A 25,443-nucleotide genomic window follows, 5' to 3' on the forward strand; every position below is an offset into this window, starting at 1 on the left:
TAACCAGAGTAGCAGAAGAAACCCTTAGGATCGGAAACGGCAGTGAGCCTTCTCCGGCGATGATACTATATTAACCTATGAAATCATGATATACTAATAGCGCGTTTACGTATCCGTAATCAAAATAGAGGAATTGAATTGAGGAGGAATTGAATTGATGAGGAATTGGATTGAGGAGGAGTCAGAATCAGATTCCTGTTAAAGCTGTTTACTTAAATGTTCTGGAATCGGAGTAAAAATGAAATGAAATTCATATAAGTTGTTTACTAATTCACGTGAATCGGAATAAAAATCACTATAATTACTAAAATGTCCTTATTCTGTTGAAGGTCTTCTGTACTGGGGCGCTTTAATTTCCTGAGAATTATTTTCAGCAACAACATTTGACTGATTCTCAAAACCCAATTTCTTCACAAATCCAGCAAAAATCTTGGAGCTTCCAGTTGTAGCCAAACCCATGATTTCCTTCGCCTTCTCAGCTTGTAGATCATTGAAAACCAGCACCTGCCTACTATAGAAAATGGTCATCCGGGCAGCAGATCCAGGCTGCTGATCTCCCAAAGCCGCTTCGGGTTTTTGGTAAACTACGGAAGCAAATCGATGCTGGGTTTTGACGACAGAGTCTGAGCCGTCTGATCAACTGGGTTCGAAGCAGCAGCCTCCATGGTCGTCAGCAAGTTCTTGGTTATGGGAGGGACGACTTTGAGGGTTCTCTTATCCTTCAAGAACTGGCTCAAAAGGTTGCATGTCTGCGAAATTCAACTTCTCAGCTCCCATATTGGATATCTTTGTGATGAAAATTGTCGATGAAACCAATTGAGATAGAAAATTTGATGTAATCTCGGTGATGGTATGCTGAATGGTGGGGAGGAGGGGAATATAAATGGGGAAGTCAAGTAAGGCTGCCTGTGTAGGAATACAATAATCTGAAGCACAGGGAGCAATGGGTTTGTTGGGTTGAATAACAGGCAAGCCCCAAATCAAAACCGTTCGACACGGCAATGCATGCGGAGGCAGAAAGGGATCTAGGCATTGTGATTGATAGCGAGTCCTTTGTATGCTCTTGTGACGATTTGCCGAATCCTATGGAGGAGGACATGGAGGATTTTGAGGTGGTGGAGCGAGAGGAGGTGGCGGAGCAGCAGAGAGCTGCTGGAGAGGATGGCGGAGAGCAGGGCATTTTGGGAAGGAAAATTTGATTCCGGATGGAGCCTTCTCCCCGGAATCCAAATACCACCTTCTTCTAGGTAATCCAATTCCGACAATATCAGGAATTCAATTCCTGATTTTATGTAGGGCCCGCTGAACTGTTTATTCCGCTTAAGTTAGTAAACACCGGTGTAATCCGTAATCGGAATTCAATTCCGTTTCTCGAATCCCATTACCCTTACGTAAACGCGCCATAAGATTATAGAACAATGGCAGAAATAATGATGAAAAGAAGAAGAAGAAAGCTCTGTATATTTCAATGAATCTATGAAACGCAATCTGTCACAAATGACTGCTACATCAGCTATTTATAATAGCTAATATATCATTACAAAATGACTCAAATACCCTTTCTAACAACTTCCTCCTAAATAACTCAAACCAATTGATTAACCAGTGTAGTTACATGAATTAGTATGACTATATGGTTATTAACGGGAATATGAGTGGTAAACTACGTGTTTTTATGTAAGTGGTGGGAAATTTTATTTTTAAAGTTATTAACTTTTTAACGCACATATTCCACCAACGAACATATGTGAGCTCATGTACACCCTCTCGTTTGAACCTTTGACTTAATGCAAGCTGCATGAAGGTACTTATGGTTGCAATTGCTGGAGTTACAAAGAATTGTCGATTAAAAACAATGTACTTCCTTTTCATTGAATGTTCATCAACGGTGCATCCTGCGATGAAGGCGCAGTATAAATTAGTCGAAAGAAAATAGAAGATACATTTACACGAACGAAAATAAAACTCGAAGATAAAGCTTGGAGAATGGATTCCTACAGAAGACCCATGACTGGCGAGGTACTAAAGATAGGCTTCTCCTTGCCAGTTTTCTGGCTTCTACTCTCACAAATGCTTTTCCTCCTCGGTTTCGACTCCCCGAGCACTGTTATTATGTCTCTCATGGAAGGCCTGTCTTTCGGGAGCTTTGCCGTACAGAGCAGCGCCATTCGGAGGACGAGAAGCATTTCTTCCTGAACATGCTTGCATTCACCGGCTATGCTAGGATCCAGTGTTTCTTCCAAGGCCCTCTTCAGTCTTTTCGTCTACCTTCAACGCGTATCCATATTCTGTTACAAAACATTAGGGCAATAGGATTCAAATTAACATGGCTAACTAGTTGTTGACAGAAACCGTATTCTGGTAGTTAACGTACCAGGTGCAATGTATCCGTAAGATCCCGCTACCATCGAAACTGTCTCGTTCTTGTGGATCATTGTCCTTGCTAACCCGAAATCCGCCACTCTGGCGTCAAGGTTTGTATCCAGCAGAATGTTGTTCGATTTGATATCTCGGTGAATAACTGGCGGCTGACAGTCATGGTGGAGATAATTCAGAGCTTGCGCAACACCCACTGCTATGTTATACCTCGAAACCCAGTCGACCAACAGCTTTCCGGCTTGATTTCCATGCAACGCGGTCCCAAGGTTCCCGTTCGGCATGAACTCGTATATCATCACCACGTCATGTTCGTTATGAAGGTACCCTAACAACCGAACAATGTTCCTATGCCGGAGCCTGCCGAGTAGGTTCACTTCACTAATAAAATTATCACCACTTTCGACGTCTGTCCCCGACCTCCATAGCTTCTTAACTGCTACAACCGAATAAGGTCGATGGATGTAATTGACCAAAAAAAAAAGAATAAGGTCGATGGATTTCGGCCTTGTAAACCACTCCGCTCCCGCCCATGTCGATGATGTTCGATTCTTGTATGCAAGCCAGAATGTCAGCACTGGTGAAGTTAATTCTCTGAAATGCTACCAACCTCCACGGCCACTCTTGATTGGTCTTGTTGAACCAACTGTCGCAGCTGTTATACAAGTACCATTTCCGATACATCCATCTCCCTGCGAAAAATGCTATTCCCCCTAATAACTAATTTTGCCTTAATGGCTGAAAGCAATAATATCTATGTACTCTGGTGCGTGTTCAATTCTTACTGATTTTCATTCCCCCTAATAACTATTATTTAACCAACTAACAATACCACTCTACGCAAAATATGAGTTTCAGATTATGATTAAATTGTGAAGTGAGCACAATTAAGCGGTTGACAGTGTATTAACTTACTAATTAGTTAGCACTTAAGCGGTGACGTAATGTATCACATCATGATTGAGAAGTTTGGGCCTCGTGGGTGTTGAATCTTGACTTTTGGGCTTGAGTTGTAAAAGGTCCATGGAAAATCAGGACCAAAGTGGAGAAACCTAATGGACTTCTATTGTGGTGATGGGCCCAATGCTACTCTGATTAGCCCAATACTCGGTCACAACATCACAGCGGAGACCAAAGCAATGAAACTCAAAAACTTGTCAGTCTGTCAACTTCAGTGACACGATCAGTCCGTCGGGAGGCTATAATTTGGAAATGCTACAATGCACCGGTATATGTGATGCACTATTGTTTTGGATGGTTGACTTTATATGGGTGAATGTTGGTAATTTTGATTTAGTTATTTATCATGTATACTATACATCGGTGCACAGACGACAATGTATGCAAAATGTCACATTTAAATATAGGAGTGTGCTATCCACACATTATTTTTTACTTCTCACACATCCTTTTTAATTTCTGTCATTTGATATTCTTCAATTCATCCGATCCGACGACTGAAAATTAGAAAGGTGTGTGAGAAGTAAAAAGAGATGTGTGAATATCACGCACCTTAAATATATATTACATGCATTTATGTACGGGATCTCCGATTCGAAAGGCCCTCCTAAATTATCATTACATGTACACAGATGCATGTAATATATATTTAAATGTAATCGGTGCACAGTACACAAACCCAACATAATTATCATTGAACGTTTACTCGCCGCTCGACTAGCACCTGACACTTTTTTGAACTTTAGGCCATCTCCAATCGAAGGAGGGCCAAATGACTCCCTTTAGCTCTATAGTCCTGCAATAAATTATATTTTAATGAACAGTGTTAGACCATATTTTATACCATCTCTAACCAAGAGGGCCAAAAGGCCATAGACCAAACATAGCCCTTTGACAAAAATAAAAAAACCATCTCCAATCGATGGGGCCAAAGGGTCATAGGCCAAACATAATTTAATAAAATTAAACTATAATATTAAAATAAGGTTTTCGGACAAATTTTAAGTGTCACTTGTCGTCAAATGAATAGGTCTCCAAATTTCTTATCTTTATGTAATCTCAATAATTTCTTATTTTCAGCTTTCACTTGGTGCGATGGTAAGTGCCTTCGCCCATGAGCGGTAGGTCTCGGGTTCGAGACTTGGGAGCAGCCTCTCCAAAAAAAATAATTCAAATTCTAATGGTAACCTGACGGCAACATGGTGTTAGCTAGCCGTTAGCATTCAAATGAGCTGAGCTGGAGGGCTGTCAAAATGTTAAGCTTGACATTCTGGCGCTGGATGGTTGGAAATGGCCAACCTGTTAGCCTGATTTGGAGGTTTGGGTTCGGTTGGGCCCACAAGCCCTTTGGCTTAGCCTTCGATTGGAGATGGTCTTAGTATACACGCTAGGAATTTTAGCTTGGAGGGAGTTCAACCACGAACCTCCCACATGTAAATATATTATTTTGGTACCATTTTTGATATGAGATTATGTACTCCAATACGCTTCCTCACGAGTGATCTCACACAGACACATAGTCACACAAGATACCAGTTTCTACTCCAAAGTTGATTAGTTCATTATGCTAGAGCTAACGTATCTTTTCAGAGCCTGATAATTATTCATTTACTAGAACCAACACATTTTGTTCTTAACACACGATCATTCATTTAACATTCTTAAATCGAAACTAAGACCTATCACTTATACATAAAAAAACAAAAAACCATTAAACTGTAAAACTAAAAAAGATGTATGCGCTTTCTAAATCTTCATCAATCTTTTATATATGAACATAAAAAATTATGGGAAGTCGGAATTTAAAACTTCTAACTTAAATGATTTGTTCTAGTTTGAAACTAGTTGGACTATTCTGCGGCAGGTCAGAGGCGACGAACAACAACACAGAAAATCAAACCCAAATTCGAAGGAAAAACCCTTCCCCATCCTAAACACTTTGATTTTCTCGGGAAAGTCCCCAATTTTCTCGAGAAAGCAAAATCAACCCAAAATTCAGAGGCTCCCTTACTATAATGAGACTCAAGGCGTGGTTTGTGCTCACAGCGCTTGTGCTCGCCGCCGCCGCGATTCAACAAAGCGCCGCCTTTGATTCGTCGTCGTCGTCTTCCCGCCGCCAGACTTCGGTGGAGGCTTACGTCACGCTGCTGTACGGAGATGAGTTCCTGTTGGGCGTTCGAGTGCTCGGGAAGTCGATACGGGACACTGGATCGACCAAGGATATGGTGGCTCTGGTCTCCGACGGCGTCTCCGATTACGCCATGAAGCTTCTCCAGGTGATTAATTCTTGTTCCTGTTTCTAGTTAAGGAAGCTGAATTGAGTTTAGGCTTTAGTTGAGTTGATAGACTTTCCTATTGGAGAAGTGATTTTAGAAAGAAAAAGCTGCTTTTTTCTAAATCGATTTTTGGTTTTAGTGAAGTTGGATTTAATTGAATCGAAAAGTGATTTTGGAAAAAATCTGAAGTTAGCGGCTCTTTCCTGAATCGGTTATTTGGTTGAGTGAAGTTCGAGGTGCGAGAAACAGCCCGGAATCAGGTTTATTGTAAGCTTGATTAGTTTTGGTGATTAATTGTGCAGGCTGATGGATGGATAGTGGAGAAGATTAGTTTATTGGCAAATCCTAATCAAGTCCGGCCGACGAGGTTCTGGGGTGTCTACACAAAGCTCAAAATATTTAACATGACTAACTACAAGAAAGGTGAAAACTTCGATGATTTCGTAGTTCTCATAGGATATAACAAATCAAAGATGCAATATTTTTAGTTTTAAGATTTTGAAGTTTCACTCTATTTTTTGTGTTTCTTATCGCCGGGAGTTTGATTGTGCAGTTGTGTATCTTGATGCGGATACTATTGTTGTCAAGAGCATTGAGGATCTTTTCAAATGCAGTAAATTCTGTGCCAACTTGAAGCATTCTGAGAGGCTGAACTCTGGGGTGATGGTAGTGGAACCGTCAGAAACTCTTTTTAACGACATGATGAGAAAAGTGACCACTTTGCCTTCTTACACTGGAGGTAACATAATCCTCATGTTAATTTAATCACTTTGCACTACCTGTGAGTTCTTTCAGCGTAATTCTTTCTCCATCTGCATGTTGTATTGAACATTGATCTGTAGTCTGTACTGTTGGAGTGTAGTTTAAATGCATAGTCAAACCCAATGTGAGAAAAAAGTTTGAGCTTTCAAGTCAAGTTTATGTTTAGGAAAAGGAATTTAGTTCAACTTTATTGATATGGTTCTGTAAAAACTGATTTCATATTAAATTGGATTGCACTGTTGATGTCAATGGCTCAAATAATTTCTTATACATATCTGTCGCTCTGTCAAAAGGAGTTCCTTGATATCACAAGTTCCTTGATATCCCTGGTTAAATACTCAAGTACATGCTTAGTGTCAAGTTGGTTGTTATAATGTGTATCATATGTTTCTCACTCATTGGGTTTTCTTTGGAGAAAGCACTAATCCATTATAGTCGTTCGTCTCTCTAAACTTTTATGTCCCTTATTATTTATTACAGGAGATCAGGGATTTCTGAATTCATATTATTCCGATTTTCCAAATGCCCATCTCTTTGAGCCCAATTTATCGCAGGAGGTGCGAAAGTCTAGACCAGTTCCTGAAATGGAGCGACTTTCCACTTTATATAATGCAGATGTCGGTCTTTATATGCTGGCAAACAAGGTATGTATCAATAGCTTTTTGACATGTTATATAAACTCTAATCAACTAGTTTACATGTCCCAGACCCTGCGTAAAGCGGGAGTCTTGTGCACTGGGTACGACCTTTTTAACTAGTTTACATGTCTTCATTGCCATGCATGATATCGATGCCTGCACATTTACTCCCAAATTTAAAGTACCATAGAAGGAGATAATATTTCTGTTGTATACACTTGAGGAATAAGTTTTGGCATTGGAGAAGTTATTTGGTTTTCAATAGTGAAACCTCAGGGCCGGAACCCAAGTAGAACCTTTATATGAGAGTCTAATGATAAATTAAAAACAACCCTTTAATTGGTACATGTGAAGCTAATTGGATTAAAAAACTGCCAAGAATATCACTGGTTCTGTGGTTCTACTTTCTGACCCATGTATATAGTTGAAGAGGGTACTCCAAATTCGACCAGTAAAAATTTGTTATATCTACATTCTAGAATAGAATTTTCTTAGTTTGTCCTTTTGAGCAATAAGGTGTGACACATATGAAGTGGCTATAAATGGAAATGGACCTTTGATTTCTATTTTTCACCTTTTTTAAAATATTTTTTATGCCAATTAAGGTGTCTAATCTGTTTATGCTTTATACTCTCAGTGGATGGTAGATGAAAGTGAACTCCATGTCATTCACTATACGCTAGGCCCCCTCAAGCCTTGGGATTGGTGGACATCTTGGCTTTTGAAACCGGTCGATGTCTGGCAGGTACTGCTTTGAATTCAATTTTCTAATAATCTGTGTTTCTCTGATTTTTCATTTTAAATATTATACTGTAACTTTTGCATTCAAAGAAGTTATAATCAATGACTTTCATTTATACTGCAGAATGTTAGGGTACAGCTTAGGGAAACCCTTCCAAAAACTGGAGGTGGCGGAAATCCAAATGATGCTCTTCTTGTGAAGTTTCTTTTCCTGCTACCATTTTGTGCTCTACTATTTTGTTACTATCGGTCTTGTGTTCAGGTTAGTAATTACATGATTAATTTGGCCGAATGTTGAGAAATAGTTATTTTGTTTTCTGGATATCAAGGTGTGTCAATTTTGGTGCAGACACAGGATTACTTTAGCTCATTGTGTAGAAGTTCATTGTATGATCAAATCAAGCACCTTTGCTACAAAATTAGATCTATGGGGACACCTAATTATACTGTTGTTTCCACGTCTTCCTCTATAAATCCCAATCATCAGGTTAGATCCCTTGTCTCAATTTTGTTTGTTGGATCATATACAAAATAACTTCACCCCAAACTTTACTATGTTCTGTTGTCATTAGAAATTCTTTGTTCTAGAGACTTCTGTCGTGAAACAATCCTTAATGTGATGCAGTCAAAGGTGCCAGTTTACATGGGTGGAATCTCTATTGTTGTTTGTTTCATGGCTGCCCTGGTGGCCCTTGCCCTTTCTCTTGCAATTGTGCCTCGACAAGTTATGCCGTGGACTGGTTTACTGTTGATGTACGAGTGGACATTCACTATCTTCTTTGTATTATTTGGAGGTTATCTGCATCTAATTTATCAGTGGGGAAAGACAACAGCAGTGCAAGCAGAAACCTCGCCCTCTGCTCCCGAATCAGTTGGTTATGATTCTGGAAAAGGTAAGCTTTCTTGAATTAAACCAGTGTCGACATTCATGGATCAAGTTCAGCTAATTAGTTCCTTGTTTGCTTGTGTATTTGTTTTCCAACTCAATCAATGGTTATTTGATGTGTCATAGGTCATCAACGGCAATCATCTTTATGTGATAATGCTACATTGTATTATGGGCTAGGAATGGCTTTTCTGGCTGTCGCTGCGCCATCTTTGCCATGTCTTTTCGGGATAACAGCTCTATTTTTACGGTAATTTGCTTGACCAGTTATAGTTTTCTGGGTTACGTATTCATCTTTGAAAATAATGCGATTAAAGAGAACGATTAATAACAATATGCATCGTCACGACATTTAACAGGCTGGGTTTGATGGTCGTTGGAGGTCTAGTTTTGGCATCTTTCATGACATACGCTTCAGAGCACCTTGCAACCAGGTCATTTTTGAGAGGCTTCGAAGACCGAGATGGTACGAGAAGTAGGAGCTTCTGTTTGTTGTGTTGACCCGCGAGCAAACCGAGTTGAACCTGTGTTTGATTCCGTCTGTTGTAACCTGTTTCACATGGAATCCCCACGATTAGCTTGTAAAGTATTGCAGTAAGTTCGTTGATTTTAGAATTTTTTTGCTTTTCATAAAATTTTGGTACAATATTCTTTCAAAAGCTATAAATCATAGTTCCGACATTCTTCTGTACAATGGTACAACCATTTGAAATATCTCACACATTTAGAAGTTGGAAGTTTTCTTAGTTGCATTCACCTAGCTACTATTTAAAAATCCTTCAAAATACTCCCACTTTGTTCAAGAGCTCTATTTTATAACACGAGCGGATGGGTTGGTATGTTATGGATTTAAATTAGGGACGGATCCGCGGTGTCAACTTCCTTACACAATTTTTGACATGTTTTTGTTAGACACACTTCTTAATGTATTTTAACGATCTGAACCGTCTATTTTTTATAATTCATAGATCATTCTTACAAAATATTAGACAAATTTAAATCCATTAAGGCATTCATATGTAGTGGAAAAAAAAAATGGACAAATACGGTTCTACAAAGAATACCTAACCCTGAATCCAACCACGATATGATTTCAAATTTCGATGATTTTTGGTAGATGTAATATTTGAGAGAAGACTTTAAAGATAGACGGTTTAGATCGTTGAAATAAATTATGAAGTGGGCCTCATAAAAACGTGGGTAAAAAGTTGTGTAAAAATAATGGTGACATGATTTGGTCCCCTTTAAAATATAATATAAAAAATAAAGAATGTGTTATAAGATGAGTGGATTAGCAAATATGTAGTGTTTGATGTGATGACTATAGTTGAAATGTATTGGAGAAAAGCTTCAGTAAGGTAACATGATCAAGCAGCTGGTTAGGTTACTCTCACAAGAATGAGATTTTGTGCCTCACAGATTATGCTTTCATGGAGAAAAGCTTTAGTAGGGATTGTATTTACGACCTCTATTGAATTGCTTTCGCGAAAAGCTTTAGTAGGGTAATCTAACCATACGGTTGGTCAGGCCACTCTTACAAGAGTGAGATCTTGTGCTTAGCAGATTGGACATGCATGCAGCCATACAATACCTAAACATAAAGGAGCTTGCTTCCTTGAAAGAATGACTTGTCAATTTGTCAATCACGTGATCATACTGTCATACCAAAGTCTTTCTTACATATGAAATTGCCAAGGTGGGATCATCTTAACCTAAAAGCATGCACGTGTTCACTATGCTTTAACAGATCAAGAATTGAATAAATAAAAAACAGCCTCCTCCATTAGCGTCGCCGTCCACTAACTGAAAGCACACTTTCGAATTCAATCAATCCACACATTTGGATTAAAAAATCTCTTTGAATCAATCCAACTTGCTGAATTTATATACCCTAAAGTTGTACGGACACACCCCCCTCCCCTCAACAAAGTGATTCTTCACCAAGATGCATTATCTGTATAAATAATGACACATCATTGTTGCCACTTGAAAACTTTGAAGGGAAAAAAAAAGGAGATGCCAAGTCAAAGCTGCAACAAGATTTTTGATTTGGTACTGGAAGTTGGTCTGTCTTCTCTAATTTGCTCATGGGATTCTGAATCTCAGTCAGGTTAAATCTGAACTGTCATCGAACTAATCATCAACTTTTCAACCATTATAGTAAAATAATAATAAATTATTATTTATTTAATTTTAATTTTAACTAGCTTTGTCACTGTGTCTTTGATGAGTCACGAGCCAATAAAAAAATAAATTGGATTGTTTTTTTTTTTTTATATTCTTTTTCATTGTATAGTTGCACATCATTTGGCGCTAGGCGACACACATAGTGACTAACTCAAAATTTAAATAATGAGAAGGAAGAAAAAGGAAGAGAGAAAATGATGGAGGATTTTAGACTTTACTAGTGATCCCCTCGTCGTCCTTATCCCAAAGTGTATGTAGTAGTAGTAGATAAGCAAGTAGTATAAATATTAACACGAAAAAAGCTACAGATATGCCCCCACCCCCTATTTATGGCTTTTACAATGTGATAGATGGTGGAGTGCCAAAAGATTCCACCTTCCCCATGAAGGTTCAACTAAAGAGTATCCTCCTTTTTTTTCTTGTACACAAGTGTTTAAGGTAGACAATGTTTTGTGTTGAACAACTGTATATGAATACTGTCACATTATATCACTGATTCTCTTTCAAACATGGGTAGAGAAAAAAAGGAGGAGAGAGCATGAACTAGAAAAGAGGGAGAGATGGCGAGGAAGCGTTTAAAAATGTGACGAAGAAATAGAAGGTGTGAATGTGCGTAAGAGGAGAGATTCTCTCAAGCATCGATTGGCAAGAGAAGAACCCTGCGATGCCATTACTATGCTTCAAACTAAAATGGACACCTATAGCTATGTGTATTAAAGGGACCCACAAGGGCACCCACCGACCCTACATTGACACGTCCCAATCCCGATATTCCCTGAATACCAAGATAGGCACGTGCTAGGTAGATATGAGAATATACATATAAGGCTTACAGGATCCACTCCCCTGGGTGACGTGGGGTCTTACAATCCACCTCCCTTAGGGGCCCGACGTCCTCTTCGACACACATCCGGCCAGGGATTGGCTCTGATACCAATTTGACACGCCCCAATCCCGATATTCCCTGAATACCAATCTGATGCTCCCTGATCCCGATATTCCTTGAATACCAGGATAGGCACGTGCTGGCCGACAACTGAGGGTGACGAAAACCATTTATTGAATGCAAATGTTGAAAACAATGGATGGATTAGACTTATAAATATAAACGAATAATGAATATGCATTTAAGGAACGTGTTCAGAACATACAACTAACTAATGAAACAAAGGATGGATCCTACACCGAGAGGACTCGAAGACGCCGATGCGGAGGTTCTTGGATGCCAGGATTTTAGGCCTCGATTCTAAGTCTTGAAGGGGGCGCAAAACAAACATGAGTGGACCCCTTCTAAAAATGCATGTTTTGATAGTAGAAATGCATACATGAAAAGCATGATTTGATGATTATGTTCTATGAAACGCTTTGAGATAACATGCTTACTGAGCATAGATTGAATTACTACTATTTTTCCTATAACCCGTGTTCTTATAGAATATCTGATGGATGATGATATGATATTTAGAACATGTTTAGAACACCTCTTTATAGTATAGATGATGGATGACTTTATACTATGAAGTTGCTTTTCAATAAATGTATGTTCAATGATTTTGTACTTATCTAGTGGTCCTTATTCCGCTACGAGACGTAGGGATAGATTCTTGTCCGTCCCGGGCGACGATTTGGTGTTGGCATAGGGCCTGGAGTGTGTTTCCTCTGGCTATTAGCACAGGGACGGGGAGTTGGCATCATGGGGCCTGGAGTGTATTTTCCTCTGACTGTTTGCTCAGAGATGGGGAGCCAGCATGGGGCCTGGGGGTTATCAGACATTAATTAGTGATTATTATATATACAAGTTATGATTTGAGACATTGCACGACATGCTAGGTTTCAGAAAACCTATGTTTATCATGATATATATGTGTTTTCATAAAACATGGGGGTTAGTACGTTTATAACTGTTTTAGTATATATATGATACCAAATTGTCACATCTCGGCCTGGGCCCCCACCACATCTCGGGCTCAACTTCGCCGTAGCACGATATTGTCCGCTTTGGGCCCCGACCACGCCCTCACAATTTTGTTTCTGGGAACTCACACGAGAACTTCCCAATGGGTCACCCATCATGGGATTGCTCTCACGCGAACTTGCTTAACTTCGAAGTTCCGATGGAACCCAAAGCCAGTGAGCTCTCAAAATGCATCGTGCTAGGTAAAGATGAGAATATACATATAAGGTTTACACGATCCACTCCCCTGGACGGTGTGGGATCTTACACACATGGCCTAACACCAACTGATTCCCAAAACCAAATTAGCCTTTAATCTCAAATTTCTTCATTGCTATTGCATCATAATTAGCCTTTAATCTCAAATTTCTTCATTGCTATTGCATCATTTGGAAAGAAATCTCTATCCTCCATTCAATCTCTTTTTTTTTCTTCTCATTTTCTATTAGGGTTCTTCAACAACTATGAGTTTGTATTGGTATTGGGTCTATGGATTAACAATTCTGAGTTGGTATTGGTATAGGGTCTACGAATCCATACAAGATTTTGTGCGATACGAACGTGGGATGGAAATTAGGTTTCTGAAATTATTGTACGTACTTACGTTAAAAAAGTTTAAGATAACAATTTTAATACATCATCAATGCGTTATAAGCACGTAGATATTGTTAACGGTAACTACATGTCATTTCATTATTGATGTAATACAAGCACTCAACTGGAGCAAAATCATAACTCATGCAACATTTTCCAACTAGCACTTCAATTAAATTTCTATAAATGTACATATGTATGTTGTGTATATTGAGTAGCATTCCATGTTAGGACACATAATATATTACTCAAACATAAATGTCTGGATATACAGGCACCGTCGCATTTGCAATAGTCCACTCTGCGTGTTATTTACCGAAGGGGAGTTTAATATGTACATTATCCGAGGTGTGTTCTTCTTCTTTTTCGTCTGTTTACGTTCCCAACTATTTGGAGCTAGCCCTTCCATATATACCGGTTTTACTTCAACATTTTATCATGTCTGTTAGCCCCCACCCTTCACTTTTTGATAGATCTCAAATCTTCTTTATTCTTGTGCCCTAGCTAGACATGTGCCGAGGAACAATGGTAGGGATCACATAATTTAGTCACCAACTAGAAAGTTCTCACTACATTATCCTCTGGTTCATTCTTCTTTCAGATTATCTAGTGATATAACTCTAATCAAGGCCCTTGATCCTTTTAACGACGTATGCATCATTCGTTCTTAGAAATGCTCGAATGTTGTATAAAAATCTCTTTGTGAAGATTTCAGATGGGAATATATATTAACAAATTTGAGGTTTTGGGATCCCAGCATTTCATTCAGTTACCAAAGTTTTTAGGGTTTTTGAGATGTTGAGCAAAGGACTAAGAATGCTGCTGCCATGCCAGTTAACGGGAAAATGGACAGCTAAAATAACCAGGCAGACAATCATTCAACGGAGTATATATACATATATGTGTGTACTATATATACCGTGAAATTGTTTTTTTTTTTTGGAAAGAATCAGACACGAGAGGGACCTTTTTCATCCAACCACGTACCAAGATTATATCCTCTACCCTGATCATTTACCTTGAATTATAGCTTTTGGACATCAAAGATTCCAGTTCAGATAAGTATAAAGTACAAGCTTATGAGAAAATAGAACAAAATAATATAGCAATTGTGGGGTGTCAAGTAGTCAATGATTCATTTATTAATAAGAAGAAGAAAAAATCCTGCATTCATGAAAAATACAAGCAAATATTCATAATGATCAGAGGGAAAAAAAAAAAAAAGGAAACACAAAATTTCTATTTTTGGCTGCTCAGCCTGCTAGAGGAGCTAACATATTCCTTTATTTATTTCAGTAGTTCCTCCATTAATTAATTTCTTGGAAACTAAGCCAAGAATCAGGAGAAAAGGTGGTCATTCATCCAAAGGAAAGAAAAAGGAAAGAAAAAAGGTCAAGGAATATAAGGATGATATATATAACTATTATATATATATATATATATATATATATATATATATATATATATATATCATATGTGATAAGCCAAGAATATCAGACTTGCCTGAGTTTACATTTCCTCAAGTTCATCACCTTTCTTCACTGCTGTAAATTAGGTCATGGCTGAAAGATGATGAAAACCCTAAATCTTCCTCCTCCCCCTCCTCCTCCGGCCCAACTTTTCGACATCGAAGACTGATAGTCTCGTCTTGATGACATTCTTCTCAGCTTTTGAAGCACCATCGCCATCTTTCCTTGGACAAATTCAGTGACACCAAAAGAAAGAAATTGAACGCCGATAGAGATTGATCCTGTGAATTCCTTCGAAAACTGGTAACTTCTTAGGTAGAAATTAGAATAAAGTTGTAGAGAGAGAGAGAGAGAGAGAAAGAAGAGAGGTCATAGAATTTGGGGGTGGTTGGTCATGCTTATTTAATGAGACGGATGGAACAAAGGTGAAAATGAAATAATTTAGGCCACGTACGTACATGGGGAGGACCTACTTCACATGTCCTCTATGTGTTTAATTTACTGGTTAAAGGAATATCCATTCAGTAAAAAGGACCCCTACCTTATAATTTAAAGTTGGAATCTGAGGTGACCTATCCAATTTGGATTTACATACCAAACATTAATAAAAACAAAACAAAAACAATATCCATTTTGAGCTTATAGTTGGCCAAAACCTACCTATATATTTGACAACCTTAAGCTGGCCTCTATGGGTTTTATAATAATAATAATAATAATAATAATAATAACACAAGATAGTTCTTGGTTATTTCCATATAACTGTGACATTATATATAAGAATTGGCGGCATTAGTTTAGTTGCTTATATAGTTGTTCTTGAGGTTCTTGTAAGTTTTTTACTTCGATTTTGCCTTGTGACGTATCAATAATCTTCAACTCTTCAATATTTTTGAAATGATTAGTTTTTTAATACATTGTTTATATTTGATCGCTGCATCCTCACTATTTGATATTGTCGATTTTTAATTTTGATCAATCTGATATTTAATATTTAATTTTTGATCATTTTAGCAAATTCTCATTAAATCTCTTTTGGTTATGTTAACTTCATCATTTTCAAGATGTTTTTTATGAAAGAAATATAGGCATTTCGGATGATTTCAATTGTCAATTGTTTATAGACGTGAAGTCTATTGATTTGATAGAAAGACTAGTTCTCAGTTGAAAATTCAGAGAACCATTTTCGTTCAACAACCTAATAAGAGTTTTAAGGCATTTGATAAAAAAAAAAATTACTTAAAGAAGATTTTATTCTAAACTAGCATATATAATTGGTAAAAATGAAGATTATTTTTTTTTCCAAGGTAAAACTGAAGATTAGAACACACTATTTTTACCAATTGACTTAACTACTTGTGCATGCATTCGAGAACTTCAGTAATTTAAAAATATTAAAGAGGACTTTCTTTTGGAAATATCCATTTCAAACTCATTTTGTTCGATTTTATTTTGAAGGCAATTAATCATAAACCTTATTTTAATTCCTAACTCACAGCCTCGATTTTCTCATTACTTCGAGCCAAATTTTCTCACTTGAACTAGCCCTGACGACTTAATACCCTCCATCCTTATCCTTAATGGAGGTAAATACCATTAATTTGTAAGGACTCGTAAGTGGGAAGGGTTACTGTAAACATGTGGTTTGAATAATAATCCGGATTAAGGACAAGAGTTAACAAGGTCAAGGGTGTTGGATTTGTTCAGATTAATTAATGGATGTTTCAATTATAGTGGGTGACTTTTAATTATTCAACCTAATTTTGGGTCGGGGACCAAATGCTAATCTAATCAACCCTACATGCATAAAATATAAAGAAAATTAATGAAAATAGTTTGAAAAATTTGAGTTTTAACAATAAAAATAGGGGTGTGATATCCACACATCCCATTTTACTTCTCACACACCCTTTTAATTTTCGGCCGTCGGATCGGATGAATGGAAGAAGATCAACGGACAAAAATTAACAAGGGTGTGTGAGAAGTAATTTGGGGTGTGTGGATAGCACACCCCTAAAAATAAAATAAAAGATAAAATGAATAGTATCAAAATTGATATTTTAATGTATAAATGTGATTTTTCGTTAAAATGAACAATACTATAATTTTTTTTGTTAAAGTTACTTAAAATTTAATCAAGACCCAGTGTACAGCAGTAATGCAATTGAAAAACCTGACGGACCAATCCGATTCCGAAACATGTCGAAACAAACAGAGGTTATAAGTGCTTCAGAATTCATAACCTAAAAGCTACAACCCCACTGAAAAGTTTGTTTTATTTAAAAAAACATATAATGATTTTATGAAATCTTCAGTACGAAGCACATCAGTAATAGTGACGATGAAGGTTTAATGCCAATGAGTTTTTAAATAATAATATCGTACAACTGGACGAACTAACCCCACCATATCTCATGATCACTACCAAACTAGATTTCTAACTTGACGCCTTTCGAAAATGAAAAAGGAAAAAGAAAATTGAAATTTTAGGAAGCCAAATTCTTTTAAATTTAGAATACTTTTATTCACATATTTATTTTTTTTAGTATTTTTTTTAATTTTTGATTGAGAGATGAAAGATGAAACCTGCAATATTGATTCATCGGAACGAGTGAATTGAAGAAGACTAATAATAAAAAATTAACAAGAATGAGTGAAAGTAAAAATAGATATGTGAATAACACTATCTTAAATTTAATGCATAACTTGTTAGAGTATAATCAAGGGTAGATATAGTGCCACTTGTTAGCTCAAGATAGGAGTAATTAGTTAGGATTATTGGAGAGGCAGCTGTGATGTATGGCTTCTCTATAAATACTAGTGTGATGTAATAGCTTCAGTAAAAAGAAATAAAAATACATTTACCGAAATCTCTCTCTCTAAGTTCTGTCTGTCTCTCTCTCTAAATTCCTTCGTTTTCTTGGTTAATGGCTAATGCTTAACATGGTATCAATTGCCGGAATTGCTTGCGCATCTTCGATCCTCTAGTTGCTTCCCTTTTTGAAGCTTTGTATAGTAAACTCCCCATCATTTCACATCTTAAGATCTTTGGCTGTTCATGTTTTCCATTTCTCAGCCCTTATAATGCATCTAAATTACAACCCAAGACCATCAAGTGTGTCTTCCTTGGTTATGCTTCCCAGTACAAGGGTTATATTTGTTTTGATGTCTCACGGAACAAGTACATACATATCCAGGCATGTGGTGTTCAATGAGTTAGAGTTTCCATACAAAGTCTTGCTGTCTCAGAAGCATCAGTCTTCTCTACCAAGTCTTCTAGCACTATTTCACATTCATCATTAATTCCCACACTAGATAACATTTTGGTTTCCTCCTCATCTAAATGCCCTCTTTCAAATCATACCCACACTGTTTCTGCAACCCATGAGTCAGTGCCACTAGCATCCATTTCTCCTGCAGGGTCTCAGCCTCAATTACCATCACAGTCCATTACTGCTGGTCACAATGTTTCCTCCACGCTCCCTGTGGATTCTATACATAGTCCTGTTGATTCTATAGGCTCAACATTTAGTCATGAGCACTTGCCAGTGGTCCTGCCTATTGCTCCCATTAACTTGCATCCTATGCAAACTAGGAGCAAAAGTGGTATTGTCAAAAGAAAGGCATTACTTGCTACCTTGGAGGAATCCAGTGAAGTGGATCTATCTGTTATTGAACCCACATCCTATAAGAATGCTCTTAAGGTTCCAGTTTGGTACAAGGCTATGCAGGAGGAAATCCATGCACTTCACTCTCAAGGCACTTGGTCATTGGTTTCCTTACCATCTCAGAAGAATCTTGTAAGCTGTAAGTGGGTGTTCAAACTCAAAAGGAATGATGATGGGTCAATTGGTCGACATAAGGCTCGTCTGGTTGCAAAAGGATTTAGCCAAGAACCTGGTTTAGATTTTGAGGAGACCTTCAGTCCTGTGGTCAAACCAACTACAGTCAGGTTAGTTTTATCCCTTGCTGCTCACTTTGGCTGGTCTCTTAGGCAATTAGATGTGAAGAACGCGTTCCTACATGGTTTTTTGCAAGAGGAGGTCTATATGTCACAACCTCCGGGGTTTGAAGATTCTAGCCATCCACATCTTGTTTGTAAGCTTCACAAGTCTCTTTATGGCTTGAAACAAACTCCTCGAGTATGGAATGAACGGTTCACTGCATTCCTTCCAACAATTGGGTTCAAAACAACATATTCAGATTCTTCTCTGTTCATAAACACCATTGGTAGCGATGTTGTGATTCTATTACTATACGTTGATGACATTATCATTACTGGAAGCTCTATCACTGTTATCCAACAGGTTATCCGATCACTTACTTCTGAGTTTGATCTTAAGGATCTTGGGGAGTTACATTATTTTCTTGGCATCCAAATCACTAGAATAGATTCTGGATTGTTTCTCTCCCAGTCTAAATATATTCAGGACCTGCTGCAGAAGACAGAAATGCTCGAGGCCAAGCCTTGTGATACTCCTTGCTTACCCTATAACATGCTTTTGAAAGATGATGGCCTTCCATATAACAATCCCACTGCCTATAGAAGTATTGTTGGTGCCTTACAATATCTTACATTTACTCGTCCAGATATCTCATTCTCTGTACACCAAGTCTGTCAGTTTATGCAAAATCCTATGGTGTCTCACTTTACTGCCGTAAAGAGAATACTACGATATTTGAAAGACACAATGCAGCTTGGTCTTACTTACTCCAAGAGTGACTTGACAATACGAGCTTTTAATGATGCGGATTGGGCAGGTGATCCGAATGATCGCAGGTCAACCACTGGATTGGTAGTGTTTCTGGGTTCAAATCCTGTTTCCTGGTCTTCCAAGAAACAGCAAACTGTTTCTCGGTCCTCCACAGAGGCTGAGTATCGGGCTATGTCTACTACCTCTGCTGAGATTGATTGGATCTTACAAATCCTTGCGTTTCTGCAGGTTTAAATATCTTCTCCACCTGTCCTTTTTTGTGACAACTTGTCGGCTATAGCGTTGTCATTTAACCCTGTTGAGCATCAAAGGACAAAACATTTTGAGGTGGATGTTCATTTTGTAAGGGAGAGGATTGCCAAGAAGCAGCTTGACGTTCAGTTTGTGTTATCTCGAGAACAGTTTGCAGATATTTTCACTAAAGGTCTTAGTGCACCCCTATTTCACACTCATTGTAGCAATCTCATGCTTGGTTCATCCAAACATGAGATTGCGGGGGGATGTTAGAGTATAATCAAGGGTAGATATAGTGCCACTTGTCAGCTCAAGATAGGAGTAATTAGTTAGGATTATTGGAGAGGCAGTTGTGATGTATGGCTTCTCTATAAATACTAGTGTGATGTAATAGCTTCAGTAAGAAGAAATAGAAATACATTTACCGAAATCTCTCTCTCTAAGTTCTGTCTCTCTCTCTCTAAATTCCTTCGTTTTCTTGGTTAATGGCTAATGCTTAACATAACTAAGCATGATATGTGAAAAGGTAGGAATTTTTTAGTTAAAGAAAAGGGAAAGTTTCTACTGGGGTTTGCTCAATAGTCAGTAGTGAGGAATGGAGTAAAGGATGATAGGTAAGAATATTTCAGATCGGAAGTTCCAAATCTCTAATGTAACCAAAGAAAAATGTAAGCTTCTATTTTTGAAAGTGTCGGTGTTATAAACTACCAGTATATTCGGGAAGGAGATTGAGCACACAACGATTGGTTAATGGTATCCACTTTTCACTTATAAGAGGTTTTAGAATCGACTCACATAAATATGAGAACAATATATATTTGTAGTGAGTTCAATCAAAGATGAAGTCAAGAATTTATATACGTGTTGGCTAATAGATTCTCTGTATTGGAGCAAGGAGTGTAAATTAAATCTAGGTGGGGAAAAAATATTGTATTTCACAAATTTATGCTCAATATTAGTAGTAATTTCCATCTTTTTTCAAGAATTGCACTAGGTAATTGCCCATGAGAGCCTATAACTAGTTTTGTCCTTTTTTTTATATTTAAGGTAACAAGCTCCGTCCTTGAGTTCAATACTAAATTGTGATTTATTGTTGTGTATCATTGTAGTTTGTCATATCTTATCATTCATCAAAAGAAGAAAGAGATCAAATCAGATGTAAGGACGGATACACTTCCATAATCAATTGTCCAATCTTGGCTTTGAAAGCCTTATATTCAATTGTCCAAAACATACACAAATGACAAAATGCTGGGCAAATGGAAAAATTATTGTACAAATGCATGTGCAAAGTAGTGGTCAGCCTGTTCTCTCATTTATCCATTTGTTTACCATACTTTTCGTGTATGCCATTTTAAGTGCATGTACGTTATATGCACTGTATAAACACATGAATCATGTGTTGGACTTATAGAATTATTAGAGAGTTTTGTTTCATAGTAGACATTGATGTTGGACTTGTTCTGACTCCACAACTTGCCCAAACACATGAATCATGGCTAGCTTTTTTTTTTTTTTAAAGTACTTTAGACAATTATAAGGGCTGTATGGTATAAGGGATTGGATTGAAATAGATAAATCACTACTTTAAATTAATGATGAAGGAAATAATTGAAAATTTGTGATCAACTCGAAAGTAGGAGATTAATTTCTAAATCAACTAGCGTGTATCATGAAAATGTTTTGTAAAAGGAGCACTTAAGTGCTTTTAAATAACTACAAGCGCTTCCGCCAAGGGTTGTGTTTCTGAACTAGAAAATCATCTAGACATGCTTAATTTGTAAAAGAAGTGTTTGTTTCAAAGAACACTTGAATTTTTATTCAAATTTTCAACGTGATCTAATAGAAACTTTTCCAATAAAGCGTTTACGAGCAAAAATGTTGTCAAGATAAACATTTTCAAAACGACCCTTAAGATTCTAAATCCAAAGTGCATATCATGGATGTCAAATTGGCATATTTCCAATTTGAAGCGTTGTATAAATTTCTTTACGTGTGATGCAAGCAATCAAGCAAAGCATGCAGTTGGATAATGCATACACATAAAAATGAATAAACGATGTAAAGTTTACGAATGTTAAGAAGGAAAGTATACCTGATGAAAAGGCCGACATTATGAGATCACCACACCAACAGTATGAAAGAACATGAACATTTGCATTCAAGATTTCACTCTTGACAATTTTCTGGAAGAAATGAATACAACCATCATGAAGAATGAGACGTTCACCAGCTCTTTTTATATCTTCGAGATTAAGACCCTTGAATACTCCACACTTCGCGACTCTATTGTTTGCTTTCCTCTCAAAACCCGAAGGTTTCTCTACTGCTTTATGCAAATTTTCATGCTTAGCGGATTGTAACTACGTGGAGCCATATAGTACTTAAACATAGAGGAGCTTGCTGCTTTGAGAGAGTGGTTTGTCAACCATGTGATTAGATTGTCCTACTAATGTTTTTTTCTCATATAGAATCGCCAAGGTGAGACCATCTTAATCTAAAACCGTGCTTGTTGTTCACCATGTTCACTATGCTTTAACAGTTCAAGAAATGAATGTATAAAAACAGCCTCCTCCATTAGCGTCGCCTTCCACTGATTGAAAGCACACTTTTTGAATTCAATCAATCCATATATTTGGATTCTCTTTGAACTAATCCAACTGGCTGAATTGAATAAACCCCTAAAGTTGTACGGACACCCCAACAAAGTGTACCTTCACCAAGATGCAATATTTATAAATAATGATACATGCCACTTGAACACTTTGAAGGTAAATGCCAAGTCAAAGCTACAACAAGATTTTTGATTTGGTGCTGGAAGTTGGTCTGTCTTCTCTAATTTGCTCATGGGATTCTGAATCTCAACAGGTTAAAAATGAACTGTCATTGAACTAATCATCAACTTTTTCAATTCTTATTAATTATTAATTTCTTATTTTTAATTAGCTTTGTCGCTGAGTCTTTGATAAGTCACGGACCAATAGAAAAATTAAATTGGATTGTCTTTTTATTCTTCTTCTTCTTTTTATATAGTTGCACGTCATTTGGCACACACATGGTGACTTACTCAAAATTTAAATAATTAAAAGGAAAAAAAGAAGAGAAAAAATGAGGGAGGGTTTAGACTTTGCTAGCGATCGCCTCGTCGTCCTTATCCCAGAATGTGTTATGGCTTTTACAATGTGAAAGATGTTGGAGTACCAAAAATTTCTATCTTCCCCATGAAAGTTCAATTTAAGAGTTTCTTTTTTTCTTTCTATACATGAGTGTTTGATATGTAGAGAACAATTTATGTTGAACACACATGGTGAGTCATTTTGCCATGCCATTACTATGCTCCAAACTAAAATGACTAGCTATAGCTATGTGTACTAAAGGGACCCAAAAGGGCACCCACCGTCCTCACATGCCTAAAACGACCTGATTCCTAAAACCAGATTAGCCTTCACTCTCAAATTTGCATCATTTGGAAAGAAATCTCTATCCTCCAATTAATCCCTTTTTTTTCATTTTCTTTTAGGATTCTTCAACAATTGTGAGTTTGTATTGGTATTGGGTCTATGGATTAACATTTCTTAGTTTTTATTGGTATAAGATCTACGAATCATATAAGTTTTTGGCATTTTGCTCGTATACAGAGCGATAAGAATTTGTGTTATTGTTTCTTTGAATAGAATTAGGTTTTTAAAATCACTATGCGTACTTATCTTTAAAAAGTATAAGATAACAGTTTTATTACATCATATATGCGTTATATGTAGATAAGTATCGCTAACGATAACTAAGTGTCATTTCATTATTGATGTAGTAAAAACCCTCACCTAGAGCAAGGTCATGACTCATGCAACATTTTCCATGTAGCACTTCAATTAAACTCCTATAAAATGTAGACATTTGGCATATTGACAACCATTCCATGTTAGGACACATTATGTACTACTCAAACATAAACCTCTGGATATACAGGCACCGTCACGTTTGCAGTAGTCCACTTTGCGTGTTATTTACTGAAGTGGAGTTTAATATATACATTATCCGAGGTGTTTTCTTCTTCTTTTTCCTCTGTTTACTTTCCCAACTATTTGGAGCTAGCCCTTCCATATATACCAGTTATACTTCAACATTTTATCATGTCTGCTAGCCCCCACCCTTCACTTTTTGATAGATCTCAAATCTTCTTTATTCTTGTGCCCTAGCTAGACATGTGCGGAGGAACAATGGTAGGGATCACATAATTTAGTCACTAACTAGAAAGTTCTCACTACATTATCTTCTGGTTCAGTCTTCTTTCACATTATCTAGTGATATAACTCTAATCAAGGCCCTTGATCCTTTTAAAGATGTATGCATTGTTAGTTCTCAGAAATGCTCGAATGTTGTATAAAAAACATTTTATGAAGATTTCAGATGGGGATATTAATTACAAATTTGAGATTTTGGGATCCTAGGCTACCAGCATTTCATTCATTTACCAAAGTTTTGGGGTTTTTGAGACGTTGAACAAGAGATCAAGAATGCTGCTGCCATGCCTGTTAACTGGAAGATGGACTGGTAAAAAAACCACGCAGACAATCATTCAACGGCGTATATATACATATGTATAGCGTGAAATTATTTTTAGGAAAGAATCAGACACGAGAGGGAGCTTTTTCATCCAACCACGCACTAAGATTCTATCCTATACCCTAACCATTTACCTAGAAATTATAGCTTTGGATTCCAGTTTAGATAAGTATATAGTACAAGCTTACGAGAAAATAGAACAAAATTATATATATATATATATATATATATATATATATATAGCAATTGTGGGTGTCAAGCAATCAATTATTCATTTATCAATAAGAAGAAGAAGAAAAATCTTACAGTCATGGAAAATACAAGCAAATCTTTTAGCAAATGCATAAAGATTAGAGACAAACAAAGGGAAACACAAAATTATATCCATTTTTGGCTGCTCAGCCTGCTAGAACATATTCCTTAATTTATTTCAGCAATTCCTCCATTAATTAATTTCTTGATAACTAAGCCAAGAATCAGGAGAAAAGGTGGTCTTTCTTCCAATGGAAAGAAAAAGATCAAGGAATATTAAGGATGATATATATAACTATTTTTTATATATCATATGTGATAAGCCAAGAATATCAGACTTGCCTGAGTTTACATTCCTCAATTTCATCACCTTTCTTTACTGCTGTAAATTAGGTCATGGCTGAAAGATGATGAAAACCCTAAATCCTCCTCCTCATCCTCCTCCTCCGGCCCAACTTTTCGACATCAAAGACTGATAATCTCCTCTTGATGACCTTCTTGTTAGCTTTTGAAGCACCATAGCCATTGTTCCTTGGACAAATTCAGTGACACCAAATGAAAGAAATTGAACGACAATAGAGATTGATCCTATGAATCCTTCAGAAACTGGTCACTTGTTAGGCAGAAATTAGAATTAAGTTGGAGAGAGAGAGAGAGAGAGAGAGAGAAATAGGAAGAAGAGGAGAGAGAGAGAGGAGAGGCCACAGAATTTGGGGTGGTTTGTCATGCTTATATAATGAGACAGATGAAACAAAGGTTTGAAAATTAAATAATTTAGGCCACGTAAGAACATGGGGAGGACCTACTTCACATGTCCTCTATGTGTTTTACTGGTA

General features: G+C 37.1%; 1 protein-coding gene, 1 long non-coding RNA gene and 1 pseudogene across 2 annotated transcripts; 1 reads left to right on the forward strand and 2 right to left on the reverse strand.

Annotated features, from left to right (window-relative positions):
- Positions 1 to 315: 315 nt before the first annotated feature.
- LOC126592375 (jasmonate ZIM domain-containing protein 1-like) lies at positions 316 to 901 on the reverse strand (annotated as a pseudogene).
- Positions 902 to 5,132: 4,231 nt separating this feature from the next.
- Positions 5,133 to 9,320, forward strand: LOC126594169 (inositol phosphorylceramide glucuronosyltransferase 1-like). The gene is made up of 10 exons (XM_050260384.1): positions 5,133 to 5,612; positions 5,915 to 6,035; positions 6,166 to 6,351; positions 6,855 to 7,018; positions 7,650 to 7,757; positions 7,878 to 8,015; positions 8,103 to 8,240; positions 8,379 to 8,646; positions 8,766 to 8,889; positions 8,999 to 9,320. Exons 1-10 carry the CDS (start codon positions 5,352 to 5,354, stop codon positions 9,138 to 9,140), a joined length of 1,650 nt encoding a protein of 549 aa, XP_050116341.1. The 5' UTR covers positions 5,133 to 5,351; the 3' UTR covers positions 9,141 to 9,320.
- Positions 9,321 to 14,498: 5,178 nt separating this feature from the next.
- Positions 14,499 to 25,316, reverse strand: LOC126591932 (uncharacterized). Its single transcript, XR_007612548.1, has 2 exons — positions 24,978 to 25,316; positions 14,499 to 14,906 (listed from the first exon to the last, which is right to left on the reverse strand). It is a non-coding gene; the product is annotated as an uncharacterized LOC126591932 (long non-coding RNA).
- Between the last annotated feature and the right edge of the window lie 127 nt (positions 25,317 to 25,443).

Source organism: Malus sylvestris, chromosome 12 (genome assembly GCF_916048215.2).
Source record: "Malus sylvestris chromosome 12, drMalSylv7.2, whole genome shotgun sequence".
Taxonomy (NCBI): domain Eukaryota; kingdom Viridiplantae; phylum Streptophyta; class Magnoliopsida; order Rosales; family Rosaceae; genus Malus; species Malus sylvestris.

Coding starts and splice junctions, on each gene's coding strand:
- LOC126594169 (XM_050260384.1), top strand. CDS start 5,352: ATGAGACTCAAGGCGTGGTTTGTGCTCACAGCGCTTGTGCTCGCCGCC. Junction 8,016..8,102: donor ACTATCGGTCTTGTGTTCAG/GTTAGTAATTAC, acceptor ATTTTGGTGCAG/ACACAGGATTACTTTAGCTC. Junction 8,647..8,765: donor TGGTTATGATTCTGGAAAAG/GTAAGCTTTCTT, acceptor GATGTGTCATAG/GTCATCAACGGCAATCATCT.